General features: G+C 40.3%; 1 protein-coding gene across 1 annotated transcript in view; it reads left to right on the plus strand.

Moving 5' to 3' along the window:
* The window catches only part of LOC101167523 (GDNF family receptor alpha-4), a 49,820-nt gene extending 29,424 nt beyond the window's left edge, over positions 1 to 20,396 (plus strand). The window contains exons 4-8 of the mRNA XM_023959549.1: positions 7,284 to 7,635; positions 9,880 to 9,989; positions 10,287 to 10,421; positions 15,189 to 15,325; positions 19,443 to 20,396. Of these exons, the coding sequence (XP_023815317.1) occupies positions 7,284 to 7,635; positions 9,880 to 9,989; positions 10,287 to 10,421; positions 15,189 to 15,325; positions 19,443 to 19,661 (953 nt within the window). The 3' untranslated portion in view covers positions 19,662 to 20,396. The remainder of the gene's footprint in view (positions 1 to 7,283; positions 7,636 to 9,879; positions 9,990 to 10,286; positions 10,422 to 15,188; positions 15,326 to 19,442) is intronic.
* The last annotated feature ends 1,615 nt before the right edge of the window (positions 20,397 to 22,011 follow it).

Here is a 22,011-nt window from a genome sequence, read left to right on the forward strand (position 1 = left end):
TACCAGAAGCCACTGTGCCTAATACACGGCGACTGATTCTTGAATGTTTCACACACGCCAATAATAAAGACGCAGTCGTGGTGGATTGACGCTTATTCAGTTAAGGGGCAGTCAAGGCCTTTGAGGCCTTCTCTGGAGGCCTAAGAAATATATCTGGATTATGTGTTGATTATATTTTGTCCATACATACTCTCCGTTCTGTAGGCCAGTAATGCGAAATCAATGTCGGTCATTCATTTCTTTCAACAATCAGATTTAGAGGTGGTGTCAGCAGGGCCTTCTAGCAGGCTTAAGCAACATCACAGTATTCAGATCTTCTGATTGGACAGAAGTTTCAGGAAGTCACATGCAGCCTTGTCCAGTTTGACACAGAGCCACAGAGAACTTTTTGATCTGTCTCAGTTGAAAACAGAGATTACTGTAATGCACACCATGGAGGATTTAGCAGGAAAATCTCCCTCTGATCTTCTTGACTTCCTTCATCAGAAAAATCTGAGTGAATCATGAAGCAGCCGTACAGATTTGTGTGTTTGGTGCTGACCGTCCCTGTGTCCACTGCGTCTGTTCAGCGGACATTTTCGCCTCTAAAGCTAATTCAAACCTACGCAGAAACACAACTGGACAGACTCTCAGCACTGGCCTTGATGGAATAGAAAAGGACTTCTTGATGGAACTGAAGACGATGATCTACATGACAGGGTGATGGACTGTTTTTGAGGAAAGAGAGGAGGATGGATTTTGTCTTCAAATATTCAATTTTTCGATGAGTGAAATGATTAAAATAATAATAAATAATATTTCATATTTTTGTGGTTGTTTTCAATGTTTTTTGCTGGATGTAGTTGCATAATGAGATTTGTTTACTGTTTTGTTTATTCAGTTTATTTACATACATTTATTGTGGCTACAGGACATTTCAATATGCAATGCAAAGCTCGTTTAATGAGGGGTTGAGTGATTCAGACATAGCACTACTGAAGGCCCAGATGTGTAATGCATGACTTTTATGACTGCGTTTATAATTATGTTTAGAAAATACCAGTTTCATTGTGTCATTTTATTTTGCTTTATTTACCCATCAAACGTTAAAAGTCAGACACTCTAAAGATAACAATAATAATAATAATAGTTGATACTTTATATATCCCACAATGGGGAAATTCTTCTCCGGATTTGACCCATCCCCTGGGGGAGGGGTGAGCTGCAGCCTAACCGCGCTTGGGAGGCAGTAGCGTTAAGGGTCTTGCCTAAGGACCCTCACTGGGTGATGTTAATTGCTCGCCATTGATATGGTAATTGACCCATTATCCATTACCATTCCTGCATGGTAACCTCTCACCTTACCAACCGAGCTACCCAGCCGCAGATAGCGTCTGTTTGTTACCTTCCACTTTGACACTCTTCATCTTCATCACAAAGTCTAAATTCTTTGTTAAAGAGACATTTATGAATTTTCCAACAGCAAGAGGGAATTAGGCAGGCATGTGTTAAGAAACTTTAATACAGAAAATGTTCCTTTGTGTGAAAGAAATTCACAGTTAATCAGGATTTATGCAAAAAGTAACAATAAAAAAAGGGTACATCCTTTTGCCCTGAAGGATGATCTGAAACGGGGTTGAGTTCTTAGTGTTGAATAGAGTTCTATAAAAAAAACATAATGTTGCTCTATGATTTACAAATCAGGAACAACTTTTACAAATCAGCAACTTTGTTTCATTTAATTTGTCTCATCTGTTAAAAAAATATTTACTAATGTTTTCAGATTTTTTAAGCAGAATTTCTTGTTTTGGCATTTCTATGAAGACTCTCATTCATCCAGCTTGGTTCCATTGTAGTAGGTTTAGGGGATGTCATCTGGACTTGGTTATTAAAGTTAGAACCAAGTCTAGATGACATCCCCTAAACCTACTACAATTGTTTTGGCATTGAAATAAAAAATTAAGTTTTTAGAAACTGGAAACTTAAAAATATTAAACGTAAACGTCGGCCCTGTTTGGACCGGACTTTGAAAATATTGGCAACAGCAAAGGATCTCATAGGAACAAGTATATCTTTAAAACTTTCATATAAATCTATCTTTTACCATTCAGACCATTTACTGAATAATATACATAATTGCAAACCGTTGCCATTATTTACCATTGCCAAGGATATATTAGGAACATGTATCCCTATAAAAAATAAACGGTAACGCTTCCTTTTACAGTACAGTACTTACAGTGTACTTAAGTGGTATTTACATGGTACTTATAGTGTAACTACTGGGTACTTTCAGGGTACTTTCATGGTACTTTTTATGGAATTTACTGGGTACTTACAGTGTGTTTACATGGTACTTTCTATGGGACTTTACTAGGTACTTACATGGTACTTTTGTGTCTACTCTGTACTTACATGGTACATACTGTGTATTTATATGGTACTATTTGGTTCATACCTATGTGGTACATACTGGGTATTTATAATATTCTTACTGGGTATTTACATGTTGTGCAAAGGTGTCTTTTATGGTACTTACCACATGTAAGAACAAGGTAAGTACAAATAAAGTACTTTGACCTTTAGGTCTGCACTCGCTGCATGTTTCATGGTATTTACCATGAATTTACCACAGAAACTACCCCTTAAGTACACTGAAACTGTAACTGTAAAAGAAAGTCAGCCCTATTTCCACTCAGCTACATGGTACTTTCATTACTAAATACCGGGTATGTTCACTAGAATATTACTTGGTACTTACCCCTTAAGTACAATGAAACTGTAACTGTAAAAGAAAGTCAGCCCTATTTCCACTCTATTACATGGTACTTTCAGTAGTAAATGCTGGGTATGTACACGTATTACCTTCCCGTACAGTGTACATACACACTTGGTCTTCGGACCTCACCAAATGAGACAATGCTAACCTGTTGGTAAGGGTAAAGTAACTACATTCTAAAAACATATTCTGGCCTGATTACTTCTTGTAACATGAGGCAAGTTTAAAGAGAAACAAGACAGCAGTGAAAACAACAATCTTTAATATGATACATGTCTGCAGCATACAAAGTGTCATCACAATGAAATAGGTTTTAAGTACAAAACAGTGCAAAGGAGAATTCTAAAAAACACATTATTGGCCTGAGGGTCGTGCTTTTTGTCCATCCAAATTCTTTCAGCAGAGTTTGGTAACGGTGCAGGACTTCTTCAGGGTTTGTAACTGCAAGAAAATTCACAATATGAGCTCAAGTGAACATAAAAAGCAGAACGACTTTGATGAAGTACAAAATATATTTTACTTATTTAATCATTTCTGTAATGAGTTTGATAAATCTCTATGATTTTTTTATCGCTTTGACTGTAATGCTTGAAATTAATCAATTATCCTCATTTAAAAACATGATAATAAATTATTCAAAACTTAACTTTTTTTTAAATATTGTTCTAAAAATGAACTTGTTTTAATATATATTATATAATGTCAGGAAAATATGTAAAACAACAAGGCTAAATATTTACTTTTAATACTAAAAACACCCCGAGTGTGTGTTTTTGTTAACTAGGTCGGGGCAAGTAACGTTGCAAATTCCCAGCGCACTTGAATGCAGCACAACTACCCCCAAAGTGAACGTGCAAACAGTGCGCAACAGTTTGAATTTCTCTTCATCTGGCAGGTAAGCCAGTGTTTTTGTTTTTTTAAAATATTGGATAAATTACATGCAAATATTTAAACTGATCAAACTTTATAAAGAAGCTAACCTCGTGATTTCAAGCCACTATCTCTGTGTTTGAAACGTGACGTAAGAGCATGTCTACCTTACTCCAATAATTTCAGTTATTTCATGTATACATTTTCAAAGTTTGTAATGAAAATCTACAAACATTTTTGTTACTTACCAGGAGAGAGGCACCTGTAAAACAAACACGTAGCCTAAATGATAAAGTCTGTTGTTCTGTGCTCGTTTGACTGAGAGCACGTCTTTCTGGGAAAATCAGAGAAAGGCGTTTATTTAAAATAATGATGACGTACTTCCGTCTTTTTACCGCTTTAGATCAGCTATGGTGAAGAAGACATTCCAGACGAATCCACAGGAGAGTAAGCTAAAGTAAGTTAAATCCACCAAGTGGACATATTATTTACATTAATGAAGAGTTTAACTGCCTTTTCCCCATTTTCTTTTCTTTCGCCGTTTTTATTTTATTTTTATTTATTTATTTATTTTCAAATATGATAGAGACAACAATACCACCCAACACAGTGAGTGTAACTGTTTGAAAATTAAAACATATTTTTGTGAATAACTGTGTTGAATTTGAAATTGCCTATTTATTTCTTTTTTCCTTTTCTTTTACACTGCAATGTTTTTCATGCTAATGCAAATAGTAGGTGCGAATAAAATTTATAAAGAAGAAATACACACAGCAATTGCCAATTAAAACATTGCTTTTGTCATTCTTTGTCTAAACAAATTAGATTTTTTTATGGCAATTTTGATTTTTTTTCTTTGATTTCTTTTTTGTTGTTCTTGTTTATGTAACTAAAATATAAAGTTGTGAATAATTTATTGTCATGTTCATAAATGATGATAATTGATTAATTTCAAGCATTACAGTCAAAGCGATAAAAAAATCATAGAGATTTATCAAACTCATTACAGAAATGATTAAATAAGTAAAATATATTTTGTACTTCATCAAAGTCGTTCTGCTTTTTATGTTCACTTGAGCTCATATTGTGAATTTTCTTGCAGTTACAAACCCTGAAGAAGTCCTGCACCGTTACCAAACTCTGCTGAAAGAATTTGGATGGACAAAAAGCACGACCCTCAGGCCAATAATGTGTTTTTTAGAATTCTCCTTTGCACTGTTTTGTACTTAAAACCTATTTTATTGTGATGACACTTTGTATGCTGCAGACATGTATCATATTAAAGATTGTTGTTTTCACTGCTGTCTTGTTTCTCTTTAAACTTGCCTCATGTTACAAGAAGTAATCAGGCCAGAACATGTTTTTACAATGTAGTTACTTTACCCTTACCAACAGGTTAGCATTGTCTCATGTGGTGAGGTCAGAAGACCAAGTGTGTATGTACACTGTACGGGATGGTAATACGTGTACATACCCAGCATTTACTACTGAAAGTACCATGTAATAGAGTGGAAATAGGGCTGACTTTCTTTTACAGTTACAGTTTCATTGTACTTAAGGGGTAAGTACCAAGTAATATTCAAGTGAACATACCCAGCATTTACTACTGAAAGTACCATGTAGTTGAGTGGAAATAGGGCTGACTTTCTTTTACAGTTACAGTTTCATTGTACTTAAGGGGTATGTACCAAGTAATATTCAAGTGAACATACCCGGTATTTAGTAATAAAAGTACCATGTAGTTGAGTGGAAATAGGGCTGACTTTCTTTTACAGTTACAGTTTCAGTGTACTTAAGGGGTAGTTTCTGTGGTAAATTCATGGTAAATACCATGAAACATGCAGCGAGTGCAGACCTAAAGGTCAAGGTACTTTATTTGTTCTTACATGTGGTAAGTACCATAAAAGACACCTTTGCACAACATGTAAATACCCAGTAAGAATATTATAAATACCCAGTATGTACCACATGTGTATGAACCAAATAGTACCATATAAATACACAGTAAGTACCATGTAAGTACAGAGTAGACACAAAAAGTACCATGTAAGTACCCAGTAAAGTCCCATAGAAAGTACCATGTAAACACATTGTAAGTACCCAGTAAATTCCATAAAAAGTACCATGTAAGTACCCTGAAAGTACCCAGTAGTTACACTATAAGTACCATGTAAATACCAATTAAGTACACTGTAAGTACTGTACTGTAAAAGGAAGCGTTACCAAATAACATTTACTTAAAAACAATCAATTACTGACTATGACTGATCATAAGCTTCCCAATCTATTGGGAACAAGTTTGCATTAAAAAAAAAAGTGTTTCTGAAAACAGTCAGAAGAACATCTGTAGATTTTTTAATATTACCTATACTGATACTGGTACTGATGTATCGTCCATCCCGATTGGAGATCACTGTTGTAGACAACTCCTGCTGTTGTAACAAGTTTGGTTATTGGTTATTAACAAGTTTATTGAAAAGAGCTGCCGGAAATAATTTCGTTGTGCACTGCATAATGACAATAAAAGATTCTGATTATCTGTGCTGGAGTGACATGTTCCTTGCCAGAATTTCCTTCCAATGTTGCTTCTGATGGCATTTTTTCCACTGTTGATGGAAGAGGTATTGAGTGTTTATTCTCAGTGTGAGAAGTAGGAAGTGACGCTGCTTGCATTCAGAATATTGGTGTTAGTTAGTTAGGTGTGAGTTGGTTTTCTGAAGCAGATCTTGATCTGTGTGGTTTTGTCTTTGCAGTTTACAGTCGCGTGACTTTTTTTTTATTGTGTAACAAGTTTATTTCAAGTCAAATTAACATTTACCTGAAAAAAAAGGTCAACACACGACTTGGAAAATAGGATTTGAAAGGAGAATGGAGAAGCAAATGCTTATAAAAATCCAAACCCCAATCAACAACACTCATAACAACAAAATTAAACATTTGACATAATAACGCTAACATTCTAGAAACACCTGACGACGACAGACAGACACGCCCAAAAACTCTGACCAAACACAAAAACCCCCTATAAAAAAAGAAGGAGGAAACAAGATGCCTCAGCTGAAAAAAGAAACAAGACCAAAACAAATCAACAACTATTTTAATGATCCTTCCATAGTCCGAGAGAATACAGATACTCCTCAGTGATTCATTGCATCTTGGGACACATTCATTGTATATCTTTTAAATATACCTTTAAAATGAACAAGATTTTTACAAGTTTTCATGTCGTCGGATAAATTGTTCCAGAGTGTGACACCCTTTACTGAGATACAAATCGATTTTAAGGTTGTCCTTATTTTAGGTTGATAGAATTTGTTGGTTGCTCTCAATTTATATTTATTAACAGCATCTCTGTTTTGAAACAAAGATTGAATGTTAGTTGGCAGATAATTTATTGATGCCTTACACATAATTTGGGAAGTTTTAAAATCTACCAAATCCTGTAATTTTAAATTAAATGTATTAAGAAAAAGTGGATTTGTGTGTTCATTATATTTAACTTTGTGAACTAATCTGATTACTTGATACTTCAGTGGGTTCTGAGTATTTTAGAACTATCCTGTATCTAAAAGTGTCATTTTAGGAGTTATACTTGATCTTTCCTGGCTCAGCACTCTACCTATCCTAAACCTCCACCCCCCTTCCCCCACCCCAGCTTCATCCTTGCAGCTGGACGGGGAAAACCAGTGCCTCAAGGCGGCGCAGGATTGTGGTCTCTTTGAGAAGTGTGGTTCTCTGCGATCTGAGTATGTTCTGGCATGCACCAAGCCTCACTCCGGCACCAACCGATGCAACCAAAATAAGTGCCATCGGTTCCTGCGGCGCTTCCTAGAGCGGGTGCCCGAGGAGTACAGCATGGGGTTGCTGTTCTGCCCCTGCACCAATGCTCTGTGTGGTGAGCGAAGAAGGAAGACCATCGTACCCTCCTGCTCTTATCAGGTCGCGGACGGCGTGCAGCCAAACTGCCTCCACCAGCAGAGCTTCTGTCGCCGCGATGACACCTGCAGGTCAGAAGTGTCTCTTAACCTTTGCTGCATCTACCTTTGTACGGGAGTGTCCACTTCTAACTACAAAAAGATTTTGACTTTGAACTAGTGTGACTGACTATAGACAAACTTCTAAACCTGTACAGTTAGAAATGTGTCATGCCTCCACCTTCATTGCTGTCATAAGTTTACTTTCACTGTCATACTTTCACCCACAGTACATTAGTTTGACCTCCACCTTTATTATGACTCAACTCCGTGCAACTCCGTGTAACTCCGTGTAATTTTACCTTTACGTATGTAAAAACCTTTGATCATCTTTGCCTATTTACAAAAGGGTTATGAATTTCCCTTTGCTAGGGTCACATCTCCACCTTCAACACTGTCATACTTCTACCTTCATCATTGTCTTTTCTCCATCCTCATCAGTGCTTTCTCTTATCCTTTACCAGAGTCACATATCTACTATCTGCATTGTCTCATCATTGACACACATCCACATTCAACAGTGTGTCATCTTCAACTTCATTAGCGTCTTATCTCCACCTTCATCACTGTAAAACCTCCACTTTCATCATTGACTCATCTCCACCTTTCTCCTTGTTTCATCTTCAACTATATCAATGGTGAACACCTAGACCAGTGTTTTTCAACCTTTCTTGAGCCACGGCACACTTTAACCTTGACAAAAATCTCGCGGCACACCAGCATCCAAAGAAAAAGCAGAAACTCATAGTCTGTATTGATCTACAGCAACCCCCCCCCCCCCCCCCCCCCCCCCCGCGCGCGCAATCTCACGTGCATTTTTGTGATAATTGTGGCAGAAAAAGCAGGACGTTGCAGCTGTTTTTTCTAAAAGATGAAATAAAAGTTAAGTTAGAAAATATGAAAACTGTTTGATTTGTGTTTGTTGTGGCTTCAAGACGTTTAACAAGGACGACTCATTGTACGCTTTAAGCCAATGCATCATGGGAGATGTAGTGTGAAAACTGCCTCAAAAGGGCAGACAGACTCGCGTCTCTGAGCTTCATTGTTTTGTTCAGTTGTTCCACGGTCTGACACCGGATTCTGTGGAAAGCTACACCGCTAAACACGAGCTTTAGCTGGTATTTTTGTTGGAACTGAGAGACTTTTTGAGCTAAATTGGAACAAGGAAGTTAAGACTTTAACCACTTCTGATTGGTCAGACTGCTGACATGGGATTAAGCCTTCAAGAATGATTGGCGGAGACAGTTAAAGGGGCGGGACTGTGCCGCAAAAAGCTAAATTCGCAGCGAAATCGCGGTACCGTCATTCTTATCAAACTGTCTTTAATAGAATTAAATAAACACAAAGAAAAATAATTTTCTGATCTTTTATACTCCTAACTACTCAGTGTTTTATTAGGGCCTGTTTGGATGAACACAGAGCTGAAATCCTGGAGATGGTAATTGCTTTTAGATCAGTTAATGAGGGCAATTTCCCACGGCACACTTGACCATCTCCCACGGCAAACTAGTGTGCCATGGCACACTGGTTGAAAAACACTGAACTAGACTGTCACCAGGTGGAGGTCTTTAAACACCTCCACCTTCGTTGTTGTCTAATTCCTACTCTCTGCATTCTCTTATCTCCATTTTCAATTATGTCTTATCTCCATCGTCATTAGTGCCATACATCCACCCTAACCAGTTTCACACACCCCCTTTCATCCACATCTTATCTCCATCCTCATCTTCCTCTCATCTTCACCTCCACATCAATGTCTCAGTTGCAGTTTCTGGATTGTCTCATCCCCATCTGAATTAATGCCTCATCTCCACCTTCTCTCATCCCCATAATCATTCAAGTCTAAACAAATTCCTCATCAGTGTTTCATCGTTACTACAGTAGTGTCTTCTCCTTACCTTGGTTAAAGCCTCATCTGCACTTTATTTAGTATAACTCCTTCACCAGTGTTACATCTCCACCTATTCAGCATTTCATCTCCCCTTTCATCAGTGTGTTATCATCACCGTCATCAATGTCTTTTCTTCACTTTCATCCCTGTCTCATCTCCACTTTCACCATGGTTCTGTCTCCACCTTCATGTATTCTTTCTTCAGTGATGTGTCATGTTTTGATGAATTGGCCATAGCACAGCAGAACCAATAAAATGTTTTTAAAATGTCTCCTCATGTAATGACAACGTCCAGAGCATTGTAGAGTTCCATTTGCACACCCCTATTCTAAAACAATTCAGTTGTTTTCTTCCTAGTATGTTGACATGTTTTGTCGATCTTCCAGGTCCAGACTGGCTGATTTTCTCAGCAATTGCCAGCCGTCTCATCTGACAGCCAGTGGCTGTCTGAAGGACTCCACAGGCCTCTGCCTGCGAGCGTATGCTGGACTCATTGGTAAACACCGACTATAAATACAGACACAATGGATTTAAACTTTCTGAAAACTAATTCTTATTCGAATGAGTTCCTTTTCCAGCATAACTTACTTCTAGAAATATTTTACATTGTATCTTATTTAATGTTCTAAATGGACATACAGATTTTTCTTCATAACATTTTTTATCATTGTTTAAATAAAAAGTACAATCAAAATCTTTATGTTGTTTTTAGTGTGACAGGCAAAACGTTACAAATTTTTAAAAACAAAGATAAATCAGCTATTATCCATTTGACCTTTAACCCCTCCTGCAGGAACCATAATGACACCCAACTACATCAGTAACAGCTCAGCTGATGTGTCACTGTGGTGCAACTGCGAAGGGAGTGGTAACCAGTGGCCTGACTGCCTAAAACTACAACACCTCTTCACAGACAACAGATGTCTGCGTGAGTATCCCTGTTTACACATGCTCTGCAGACTTATCTTAGACTGGGTCAGACTTTTTCTGATCCAACCCAGGTTCCACCAACACAACAGTGTTCTTGCTATGAGCTCATTCTGCACCTTTGGTTTTCAAAACAGAACATTCTGAGGTAAAAAGAAGGCTGTTGGTGAAAGGTGGAAATTCACCAAACACTCGATCTGTTTGAGGCAACTCTGATGGAAAAGCTGCTTCTAAACACATATTAACCGGTTAGTTCAAAAGGGGCCCAAGTACACAATTTTTCAAAATAGAGATATTATATGTTCCATGGTCTTCAAGGGAAAAGCTACTAGTGCAAAATTCCTGGACTTGGGCCTCTCTTGCATGGGTTTAGCTTTATCCCATAGATGGCAGCACTAGTTATCCAAATGGCAGCGCCCCTGTTTTACCCTGGTGCTATCCTATGACCCCACCCTTACATTGACGTATTCTCCCTACCATGACAAAGGTGGAAAGATTTCATGTTATCCATGGACACCAGTGAAGATCAAAAATCATTGAAGAAAAAAGGCTCAGCGCACTGTCTTCTGGGGTCTAGATGACCCAACTCCCAACATTAAAGTGCCTAGGATAGCACAAGGGTTATTTCAAGAAGGGCCCAAGTCCAGAGACTTTAGTTTGCCAGTCCTCTGAAATGATAAAAGTGAGGTGCTTCATATTATAGCATTTTTAAGCTATGAACTGGTGCTAAATCTGGGTAAAGTATTAATCATTTGGTGTAGCCTCCCTTTAAGCTATGCAATTAAAATCATTTCCTGGAAAAACAAACCTCTTGGATTTGGGCCCCCTTATTGAACTAACCGATTCAATTAAGAAAAGAGCTTTATTTTCACAATCACAAAAAACAGTCACGTTGGAGACAAACCTGTGATGACTCCAAGGTGGAGTCATCAACTCCACTGCAACAGTTCAGCCCCGTTTTCATTGGTTCATTGGGGTGTTGAAAGACAAATTTATAAAGTTACGTGTTTCCTTTTTGTTTTGTTTTTTTGCAACCGTCTGTCTCTAGGTCACAATAATGTCTGTGTTTTAGTTTATGCAGTACTTTTTATGCCAGGCCTTTACCAGCAAGTAGCCTTCACATTTGAAGTAAAAGCAAACAGCAACAATTGATCCATTTCTTTTGTCCAGTTGCAAATATTGGGATTGTTTTTGTTTTATCAAAAGTAGCAGTTATTTCTTTTGCAAGATTCACTAATAACTAATAACTCTTTAAATTAACTCTGTCTGAGCAAAAAACTCTAGGTTGTAGATTTGTGCAATTAGGCGCATTAGTGACTTCTATAGAACCAACAATGGTATGAGTTGTTAAACAAAGTGATTGTATAAAAAAAATGGAAACATGTACTTAATTCTAATTTTATTTTAGTAATACTTATGATATCATTTTCAGATTTTACTCCCATGAACCACATAAACTGAGAGATAAACTAAAATATAATTGATGCCAGAAGACATAAAATGTGATGTTAAGATGTCAAGAACATCACGGTAACCAGATCAAGAACTTCTTCCTGTTGGTAAAAAGAAGAATCATCATCAAAATCTAAAACCAAAACCCAACCAACCTAATTGTACTCCATTGGTCATGTGACAGTTCTATTCTAAATGAACAGTAAACAGTCTGCCAAGCCTCCATTTTTACCCTTCATGTCAGTGTGCATACATCTGAAACCCATGGACTGGGTGTTACGTTATTGACCTCACAGCTTTGGAGAATCTCCATGTTTAGGGATCATTGCAGAATTATGGGATTTCCTTGAGACAGTCAGTACCTTCATCTCTCCTTGTGCTATCTTAGATGAACCCACCCTTCCATTGACATGTTCTCCCTACCATGACAAAGGTGGATAAAGGTGGAAAGATTTCATGTAATCCATGGACACCAGTGAAGATCACAAATCATTGAAGAAAAAAGGTTCAGAGCACTGTCTAGTGGGTCTAGATGACCCAACTCCCAATGGTAAAGTGCCTAGGATAGCACAAGGGTTAAATTTTTGAGTTCCTGTCTGAAAAAACATCTCTACAAAACTTAATAAGATAAATTTTGGAGGGTAAGATGTGAGGAGTTTTATGGTAAACAGACACACTGAATGATCACATAAAAGCAGCATGTCTGTCCTGATGTTTCCCCCTCAGCTGAACTCCGCTGCAGGCCCATGTGGGGGGGTTCCCCACCCCACCGTCAGTCAATCACAGAAACTGTCGATGTGCACTAAGCCTGTATGTCCAAACACTAAACCTGGATCAATGTGTCAGACCTCTTCCCATAAAACGAGTCATTCATCAGTGCCGACCAAGGACGCAGCTGTAAAGCTGCCAGCTGAAAATGTGGGTTCACTCCCCCTGAGAGCCAGCCTCCCACGCACCTGCATGAACACATGCATGCACACAAACACACCTATTGACACCACACACGCACAAACACACACACATGTGCAAAGCTCGACACACACATCTTTGCAGACCACACACACATACATATCTGCACACAAAATACACACACCTTCACGTGCAAACACACATCAACACTTAAATTAAACAGTTGTTGTTTAGTTGTTAGCATATGAATTCCAAGAAGGGGATCCACTCAGTCACGTGCAGTCAGGGGAGGAAGGTGAGGTTGTGCCTCACCTGGAACATGGGAAGCTGGAAAGCTTAAAAATACACAAATGATACACAGATGAGCATACAGAGCAGCAGGTGAACGCCGCACAGCAGCAGAGCAGACCGACTAAACTTAGTTGAACAGGTGAGCTGAATGATTATTGATAACGTTCCAAATGTCTGGAAGCTCATTTGTTTGATTTACAATTTATAAAAGTTTTATTTATTGATGGTTGGTTTGCAGGATCTCTGCAGCCCGAAGCCATCAGTATACCTGCAGCTGTCCACTTGAATACTTTCTTCCTCAACCAAAGACAAGATCTCTACATCTGTGTGACGCTTCCGTCTGAGGAGGAGAAGCACTTTTGCCTTTTTCAACGTTGTAATGCTAATATAACAAACTATTTACATTCATCTTTGTTGTTTAATGATGAAACGGGACGGTTCATCTGCAGGAGTGGGCGTATGTAACACTGTTTACTTCCGCATTGGTGTTCGGATGACAGGTCCATGACGTAATGAGACAAATGAACTTCAGGTTATGTGAATGAAAAGGAAAATGAAGGCTGCAGCGATTGTCTACACCCAAACGTGTCTCTGAGCTCCTTATTTTACATATGAAACTCCGCTTTACTGACACAGAACCCCAGAAAGCCGGCTCCACTGACAATAATCTGATTTTGAGTCGCCAAAAGGTTCAGAATCTCTTTGTTTTAAACCTATAATAATCTAGAAATAAAGCTTCACAAAAGGCTCCACAAATTTCATCTTCAAGATAGGCTTCGATAGACAACTTCGGTGTTTTCTCCTTGATAATCTATGACTTTTTTCTCGCAAATTTATGAGATTTTAAGTCGTAAATTTAGTTTTTATCTCCTAAATTTACGAGATAAAATTTCGTAATTTGACTTTTTTTGGGGGGTTTTTTGGTGGCCCTAAAACTCCTCCGTAGGAAACAGAAGAAAATTGTTGAAACAAAAATTTTAACATCACACTATTGCCAATATAATGGTGAATAAGCCACTATGTAGGGTTCACACGTTTGTAAATCTTACTGATGACATCAGTGCCTCACCGGCCGTGAATCTCATTGCACGTCACTGGATCCACTTGATATCTCGTTGAATATTGATCAAATAAAATGTACTGTAGATAATGTAAGAAATATATATATTTTTCAATTACAAAAGTAGTAAGTCACGTGTCTCACAAAAACTGTTGGAAGATGATTATGAATTCAGTGAAGATTAAGTAATACAATATAAATTAAGTAATCATTCAATACTATCACAATAATGGACTGTTATACAGTGTTTCCTGTAAGTTTCATGAAAGTTTACAGTTAAGAAATACTGTTAACTGTTAGAATAGGGGTGGAAGTGTTGCTTTTGTTTGTAGATAAAGGGTTTGAAGATTGTCCCATTGACCATTGGCTGGGCCACGGTAATTGGTATTGTATGTGGACATATTTCAGTTGACGTAAAAAAAAATAGAGAATAAGAATATCATAATAGATAGGTTGCATATATAGGACTCCTATTTATTGTATTGAGTACTAAGTGTAAAAAGATAGAAGAAACATTTAGTAAAGCAGTTCCAACAGGAAACTAGCTCGAAGCATCCTACCAAACATTTTCCCCAAGAACAAACAATCAGGCAGCACTTCTTCAGCCTTAGGAAAACCCCAGAGCCCAATGACTAAAACCACTTTACTTTGAACCCTGCTCCTCCCACACAGAAGACCTAAACCTTTGAGTTTTGCTTTTGATGGACATGTTAAGTCCATGTTGGGACAACCGTCCTCAAAACTGGAGTGTTTAGTATGGTTGAGTTTTGAACCATCTACAGTCACCTTTGAATTGACTCTGGAACGTTTGATTAAGAGATGCTGGCTTATCTCAGCAGCAGTTCCCGCTGCAGGATCTACTCCACAAATCACAGCCAATCGGAGCTTACTCTCTGCATTGTCATATTTGGAAATAATATTTGAAGACAAAGCTGCTCCTGAGCAGAGTTCCTGGTCATCTTCTGTCTTACAGAGCAGCAGAGAGGAGATTGATCAGGAGCAGGGTCATGCAGGGGTCCCTCTTCAAGAACTTAGGTGTTGTGTGTGTCCTTGCAGGTAACTCTATCAACAGGATAGGGAGTCCCAAATTGCTGCCGTCAGACACCACTCAGCTTCCTGGCCCCCGCCCCTCGCCGCTTGTTCAGGAGGACGAGCTGCATAGCAGCAACCACCTCCCGGACCTCAGCAACAATGTGAGTTGGTCTGACCCTCCATCCTACACCTGAACACTCATCAGTTTCATTCCCTTTACATCCCCCAATGTGTTCCAACACCTGAAACCTTTTTATCCACAAACAAAACATGAAACCGGACATAAAGAAAAACTATTAACATTTAAGTCAAATTATGAGAATTTTATTATTATTGTTATTATTATTAGAAAAGAAAGTTTGAGTTGTTAGTTTCTTTTATCTCTGCTCTCAAGTCTGTTCTCATTCCTTTAGCCTTTTTTGATATTTGCAGTTTTATCTCATCTTCACAAACTTCAACCCAAAAATCCAGCAGGACAGGACTGCATTGCTGCTCCTCACCAGGCCAACTTCACTCACTTGTGCTTCCTCTTCCGTCTTCTTTTAACTAAGCCATCAAGTTCTGAAACACAACGCTTCCTTAATCAGTGCTTTTAGACGGTCTCTCAGTTTGTACTTCCTGACCTTAATGATTCAAACAGAAACATCCCAGAGTTCTGTGGTTGTCTTGTTGATGAGGGTCCTACTGATGACCTCCTGCGAGTTCTTGACGGTGTGACTAAGCCGGTGAAGTTTCTTTCTGTGAAAGACAGGCGGCTTTGGCTCCTTGCTGCGCAGACTCCAGTCGGGCTGGTTAACATGCACATGATGACGTGCACATGCTGGAATGGAGGATCACACATATGCTCCCAGAGTTTCAAACTCGGTCCAACCCAATTGGAGTCCTGGCTGCCACAGCCTTGGCCGGTTTGGCTTTGAACTCCCATATTGCCTCACTTCCAGAGATAATCTGGACCGGCAGACAGGAGGGAATTCCAGCTCTGCTCGCTCTCCTCTTTATTTGTTTGTGTCTCTCAACCAGTGAGCGGATTAGATAAGGTGTTGGTAGGAAGAAGTGCTTTATTATTATGAATTTATTCATGTCCATGCACCCCCCTCCCCTAAATCCTCCTCCTACCTTCTTCCTCCCAGTTTCTGTCCATTTTCCTTTCTATTCTTTTGAGCTCTGCTGTTTCCTTTCTGTCTTCAGCACATTCCAGCTGGAATCCTGCAGAGCACCTCCACCCCCACGTCCATAACTGCCCCTCTTCTCCTCATCCGCCTGTCACTCAGCAGCTTTTGTCTCTCAGGAGCTTTTTCTTGTTTCTTTAAAGTGATTTTTCACACATTTTTTAAGGTTTCTCTTCAAAAGCAGAATATCTGCTGCAGCAGAAACGTTTAGAAGCAGAGGCACTGCGCTTTATTTCAAGTGTTAGGATTCCACACACACAGCCGTCAGATGTGAAGGAGGGGGGATGTTTGTGTCTTTCTGAAACCAAGGATCGATCCTTTATTTCTCCATCCATCCAACTTCTAAACCTGCTCACTCCTGTGCATGGTCACATTGTTGCGTGAGCCTTCTCATCTACTGTTAGGTGAAGGAGGGGGACACCCTGAATAGTGTGCTGGTCCAACAAAATGCACTGCCATTGAACACGCATTGAAAGTTAAACCAGTAAAACTTTCACCAATCAAATCAAACTGTATTACTGTAGCACCTTTCTAACTCATGCTACTCTCTGGTCCTGGGGCGGGGTGGGGAAACCCTCTTGGGGCCCGCGGTTGGTGACCAGAGTTCTCCCAGGGGCGGTGCTTGAGGGCGGGGGTCTGGGCCTGCTCCTAGGGGCGGCGCTTTCTTCGCTCCTCTCTCCTTGTATTGGGTGGGGGGTGTGGGGTCTGGGGGTTTGGCGCTTCAGGCATTGGGGCCACTGGGCTGGTCCAGACTCCAGACTCTCCGACTCTCTTCCTCATATAGCCATTTATTTATTTATTTTAGCGTTTTATTTTTGTTTCCTCATCACAGCACAAAACAAACATAACAATTCTCTGAAACAAGTTTGACCGTAATTCCACATTCAATATAGTGTAAAGCAGGTAAAACAAAAAAATAAAATAAAAAAATGCATTGATGCAAGATGTGGCAAGCAGTTCAGTTAAACATATATTCATACAACCACAATCAAAGGTAAAAAGAACAGTCACAACCCCAAATAAAATTTAGCCCATATAGCCATTTATAAGGGTGAGGGTGGTCGGGGTTCAGCCTGCGATGCACCTTGGGGGGAGGAGCTACTTGGCAGTGGCCCCCTTCCCTTGGTTGTCGTATGGAACGTGCCCCCCCTCTCGGTTTAATTGCACTTCAGACATCTAGGACCCTTGGTGGGGGGGGGGGTGCTTGGACATCACTGCCAGCAAGCAGTAGATGTCTTTAGTGCCCTACCCGCCAATTTTAACCACACCCTTTAGTGCACACACCCCCTTCACATCACAAAATACACACTCCAACACACACACCCATACACTCACACACACGATCACCAACACACATACTTCACACAGGGAAGAGGGACTTCTGATCTTCTATCCAGCGCCCCATCCCTGGCGGAGGGAACTGGGGCCCTCTATCACGGCGGCCCTGTCCCTGGGGTACTGGCTTCCTGGGCCCGGCGGCCTTCTCTCTACGCAGGGAGCGGGATCCCTGAGCTCTCTGGCACGACCGGGAGCCGGGAATCATATCACATCTGAGCCAGGGGGTGTCTGTGTCCTGGTGGTGTGGGTTCTGGTCCTGGCCCCTGGGCGCCAGCCTTTTTCAAATTTTCAAACGCAGTTGAGCCTGGTTGGGCCATTTTTATAACACCCCTGTGGGACCCTCGCTCCTCTTGGGCGTCCTCCTCCTGGGCGGGGGGTGGCACCCCCTCCCTTGCTCTCTCCTGGACTAACCGTGGCCTGGGGGGGGCTGCCTGGAGCGTGGGGGCGGGTCTTCCCTGTCTGCCCTGACTCGGGCTGGGGGAGGGGGGATGCTCAGGACTCCTGGGTGGTGGTAGGCCGCCTATCTGGGGCTTGGGGTGCCCCCCTGGGGCGGGGCCCCTTGTTGGGCCCCCTGGGCGTGGTGGGGTGGCTGCTCTACTGCTGTGGCGGTCCTGCCGGCCCTGCCCGGGGGGCCTTGAAGGGCCTGGGTTCTCTCCCTCTTTTTACATCATCCACCCCAGAAGAACATAAACACTCACTCGAGCACAGGTGCCATCTCACCTTTGCACAAACAATTTGCGTTACTGAATGAAATGTTTCACATGTGTTAATCTGAATGCATAAGTAGGCGTGTGTGAATTTTAGTGGTAGTATGTCCATGTAGACTTGTTTGTGTGTGAACACTTTTGAAGCCAACAGGTGTTTTTGTAACGTTTGAGAGTGTGTGTGTGGACAGGCCCCACCCATTTTAGATTTTTCATGCATTTTGACCTGTCAGTTGTGATCATAAACCTCCATCAACTTGTTGCTTTCTGACGCTTCATGATCTTACCCTTACTACTATAATCACCCTTCTACCCCCACCCCACCCCATCTGTCATCCCTCTCTCTTCTTTCCTTCTTTTCTTTTCCGTGCGGTCCAACAAAAAATATTTACAAATATAATTAACATGAATAAAGTTTAGCTGAAATTACAAAAGGGGTTTCTTAAATATACATCTGGTGTATCATAAGATTCCTAACCCCTGTTGTAAAAGTAAAATATGTCCAACACAAAAGGCTTTCAGCTCTCATCTGTGTGTTTAGCTATTGGACAGGACAAATTAGAAAGAAAAAAAAAAGACAAAAAAAACTCATGCTACTCAAAGCGCTTTACATAAAAACATAATCAAATTTTAAACACAAAAAGACAACACATTAAATAAATATTTTATCTAAAGCCCATACAATGCCAACAAACACCCCCCCACACACACACACACAAACACACACATACACACACCATGGTAAGAAATCAAAGACTCAGATTTGGTAGTGATCTATGGATGGCGTCCCTTTTCATTCACGAAAGAGACAATTTTATGAAAACCGATTTGGGGTGAGAAATTAAGAATTGTGGTTTGTGTCAAGCCATAATTATATGTCGCCAAATCTTTATATATCAAAATATGGGTGTGAAAGAAAGATCCTGGAACAAGATTCCAGGATCGTATCAGGTAGTGACAGGCCTGTGTGAACACCGAAAGCACATTCAAGATTGTGCTAAATGCACATTCTTGAACGCTTGTCACATTCCCCATAACAGTCTCTTGTATCTGTTACTCTTTTACAGGTGATGGATAGTGATGAAGAAGAGGAATTGGCTCAGGCACTGGAGGAGGAACCTGAAGAGGACAACCAGTTTGATGTGATCCAGCTGTACTCAGAGAAGGCCACTGTCTCCAGCCTGGGTGCCCCAGGGACAGGGGGTGCAGAATCTCCAATCTTTGGCTGTGCTTCACCAGCTCTGCTGCTGGTTCTTCTGCTATCAGCGTCACTTAACTGGGGGTAGATCTGATGAACAGTGTACACACATAAACACACACACACACACACACAATGACCTCACATCCCTGGATTTAAACGTAGAAGAATGATAATGAAGAAATGGACTTCATCTTTGTTTGTAATCCCCCTTCCCAATTCTGTCTTCATTGTCCCTTTGTGAACAGCAAGCAGAGTCATTCTGGTTTGTCTGGGAGGGGGTGGGGATGGGATCTTTATGATCCTTGACTCCCATGTACATATGAACTTTGCTCCATTTGCCGGAACTGATGCAAGAGCAGCTGCAGCTGGGAGGAGAAAGGACAATTCGTCTTCATCGGCTATCATTATTCCAGTCTCATGTCACTCAGCTTCAGAAATGAAAGATGGAGCGACAAAGCGCGAGCAGGAGAAACGAGGGAAACGCTGACCGCTGCTTCATTGCTGTCTAAGCTGCTGCCCTGAAATATGTGTAAATTACCTATTCAGGTGTGTCTTTCCATGGTTACTCTCATTTCGATGAAGCCTAGAATTCATGGGAACAGCTGTGTAAAGTTTATTCTCACAGAAAAACAGAAACACTAAAGACTGACCAGAAAATATAAAAAAAAGCATGAAATGAAGAGTCTGTGAAAGTGAGCATCCACTTCAGAGCAGTAGTTCCAAGTCAACTAAGCAAGCTGTTCTGTTTCAACATCAGTTTGTTCAATGTCAACATGGCTTCACTCTACTGCATCAATAAACATGTCAACATTCAACTGAATTACAATTACGTTTTATTGTTTTAATTTAACTTTGCTGAATATGAGGAAAGATAAGCTCTAATTCTGAAAAAGGGATGATTGATGTCACATCGTCAAAGGATTGATCGATCTCTGACAGAAACCTCAGAAGTCTCTGAGGGTTCTCGTAAAGACCCACTGTGATCATATTTTGATCTACTTTTAAATTATTCTCAGTGGTCTTTTAATTAAGATTATACCGTTTAGCCAAAATAAAAAAATCCTGTGTTTTTGAAGGACATATTTTCTGCAGAGCGGTAGTATGAAAATTTGCCTCTGAGTTGTGGGTGGGACTGTTTGTTTCCTTCCCATCATCCATCTGTTTATATGCTCTCCCACTAGCTTACAGCCCCTCCTAGCCCCAACCTAACAGCAGTACAACAAAAATTGTGATTGATATTGGAGCTACCCAGCCTACAATTCTGAGCCAGATGCCAACTCAGAGGAGGAAAACGAAAACGTATGGATCTATTTGTCTACACGTGGATGCACCAGAATGGAGCTGAGCAGGGAGCTTGTGGCCCACCCTTGTAGTTTCTACGTCATATCTACAAGCATTTTCTAACAGCATATTTCGTCAGCTCCTTATTCAAAACAATTTGTTTGAGGAAATACTCAAAAATGCAATTCCAAGCTTAATTGTCTTTACATATGTCTTCTATCATAAGAAATATGCCACAAGGATACCAAAAAGATGATTTTTATTAGAGTGGGACTGTAACCCTTGTGTTATCTTGGATGACCCCACCCTTACATTAACGTGTTATTCCTACCATGACAAAGGTGGATAAAGGTGGAAAGATTTCATGTAATCCATGGAAACCAGTGAAGATCACAAACCATTGAAGAAAAAAGGTTCAGCGCACTGTCTAGTGGGTCTAGATGACCCAACTCCCAACGTTAAAGTGCCTAGGGTAGCACAAGGGTTAAAGGTGTCTGTCAGGTGTGTGACAGTTATCTGACAAGTGTTTGACAATAGTCTAAAAGGTATTTGCAGGTATGTGGCTAATGTCTAAGTGTTTTCTCTCAGACAGATGTCTGACGGGTCTGCGACAGGTGTAGGGTAATTGTCTGACTGGTCTTTGTTGTGAATCTGACACTTCTTTGACGAGTGTTTGACCTGTGTCTGATGGGTCTTTGAAAGGTGTCTGATGTCTATGCGAACGGTCTCTGAAGGGTATCTTACAGATGTCTGACAGAGGTTGGACATGTCTTAACCCTTGTGCTATCCTATGGAGTCAAGATGACCATTGACGTGTTCTCCCTACCATGACAAAGGTGGATAAAGGTGGAAAGATTTCATGTAATCCATGGACACCAGTGAAGATCACAAATCATTGAAGAAAAAAGGTTCAGAGCTCTGTCTAGTGGGTCTAGATGACCTCACTCCCAACGTCAAAGTGCCTAGGATAGCGCAAGGGTTAAAATAATAACTGACTGACAAATGACAGGCCAGACACCCGCCATTGGAAACCTAACGACAGCTTCCCTATAAGTCTAAAACAGGTTTCTGACAGAAGAGCAATCAGTGTTGATGGGCCACTAAAAAATCCTAAAAAGTGTCTAACAAATCTCTCAGTGTTTGGTTTCTGATGG

Source organism: Oryzias latipes, chromosome 10 (genome assembly GCF_002234675.1).
Source record: "Oryzias latipes chromosome 10, ASM223467v1".
In the NCBI taxonomy this organism is placed as follows: Eukaryota; Metazoa; Chordata; class Actinopteri; order Beloniformes; family Adrianichthyidae; genus Oryzias; species Oryzias latipes.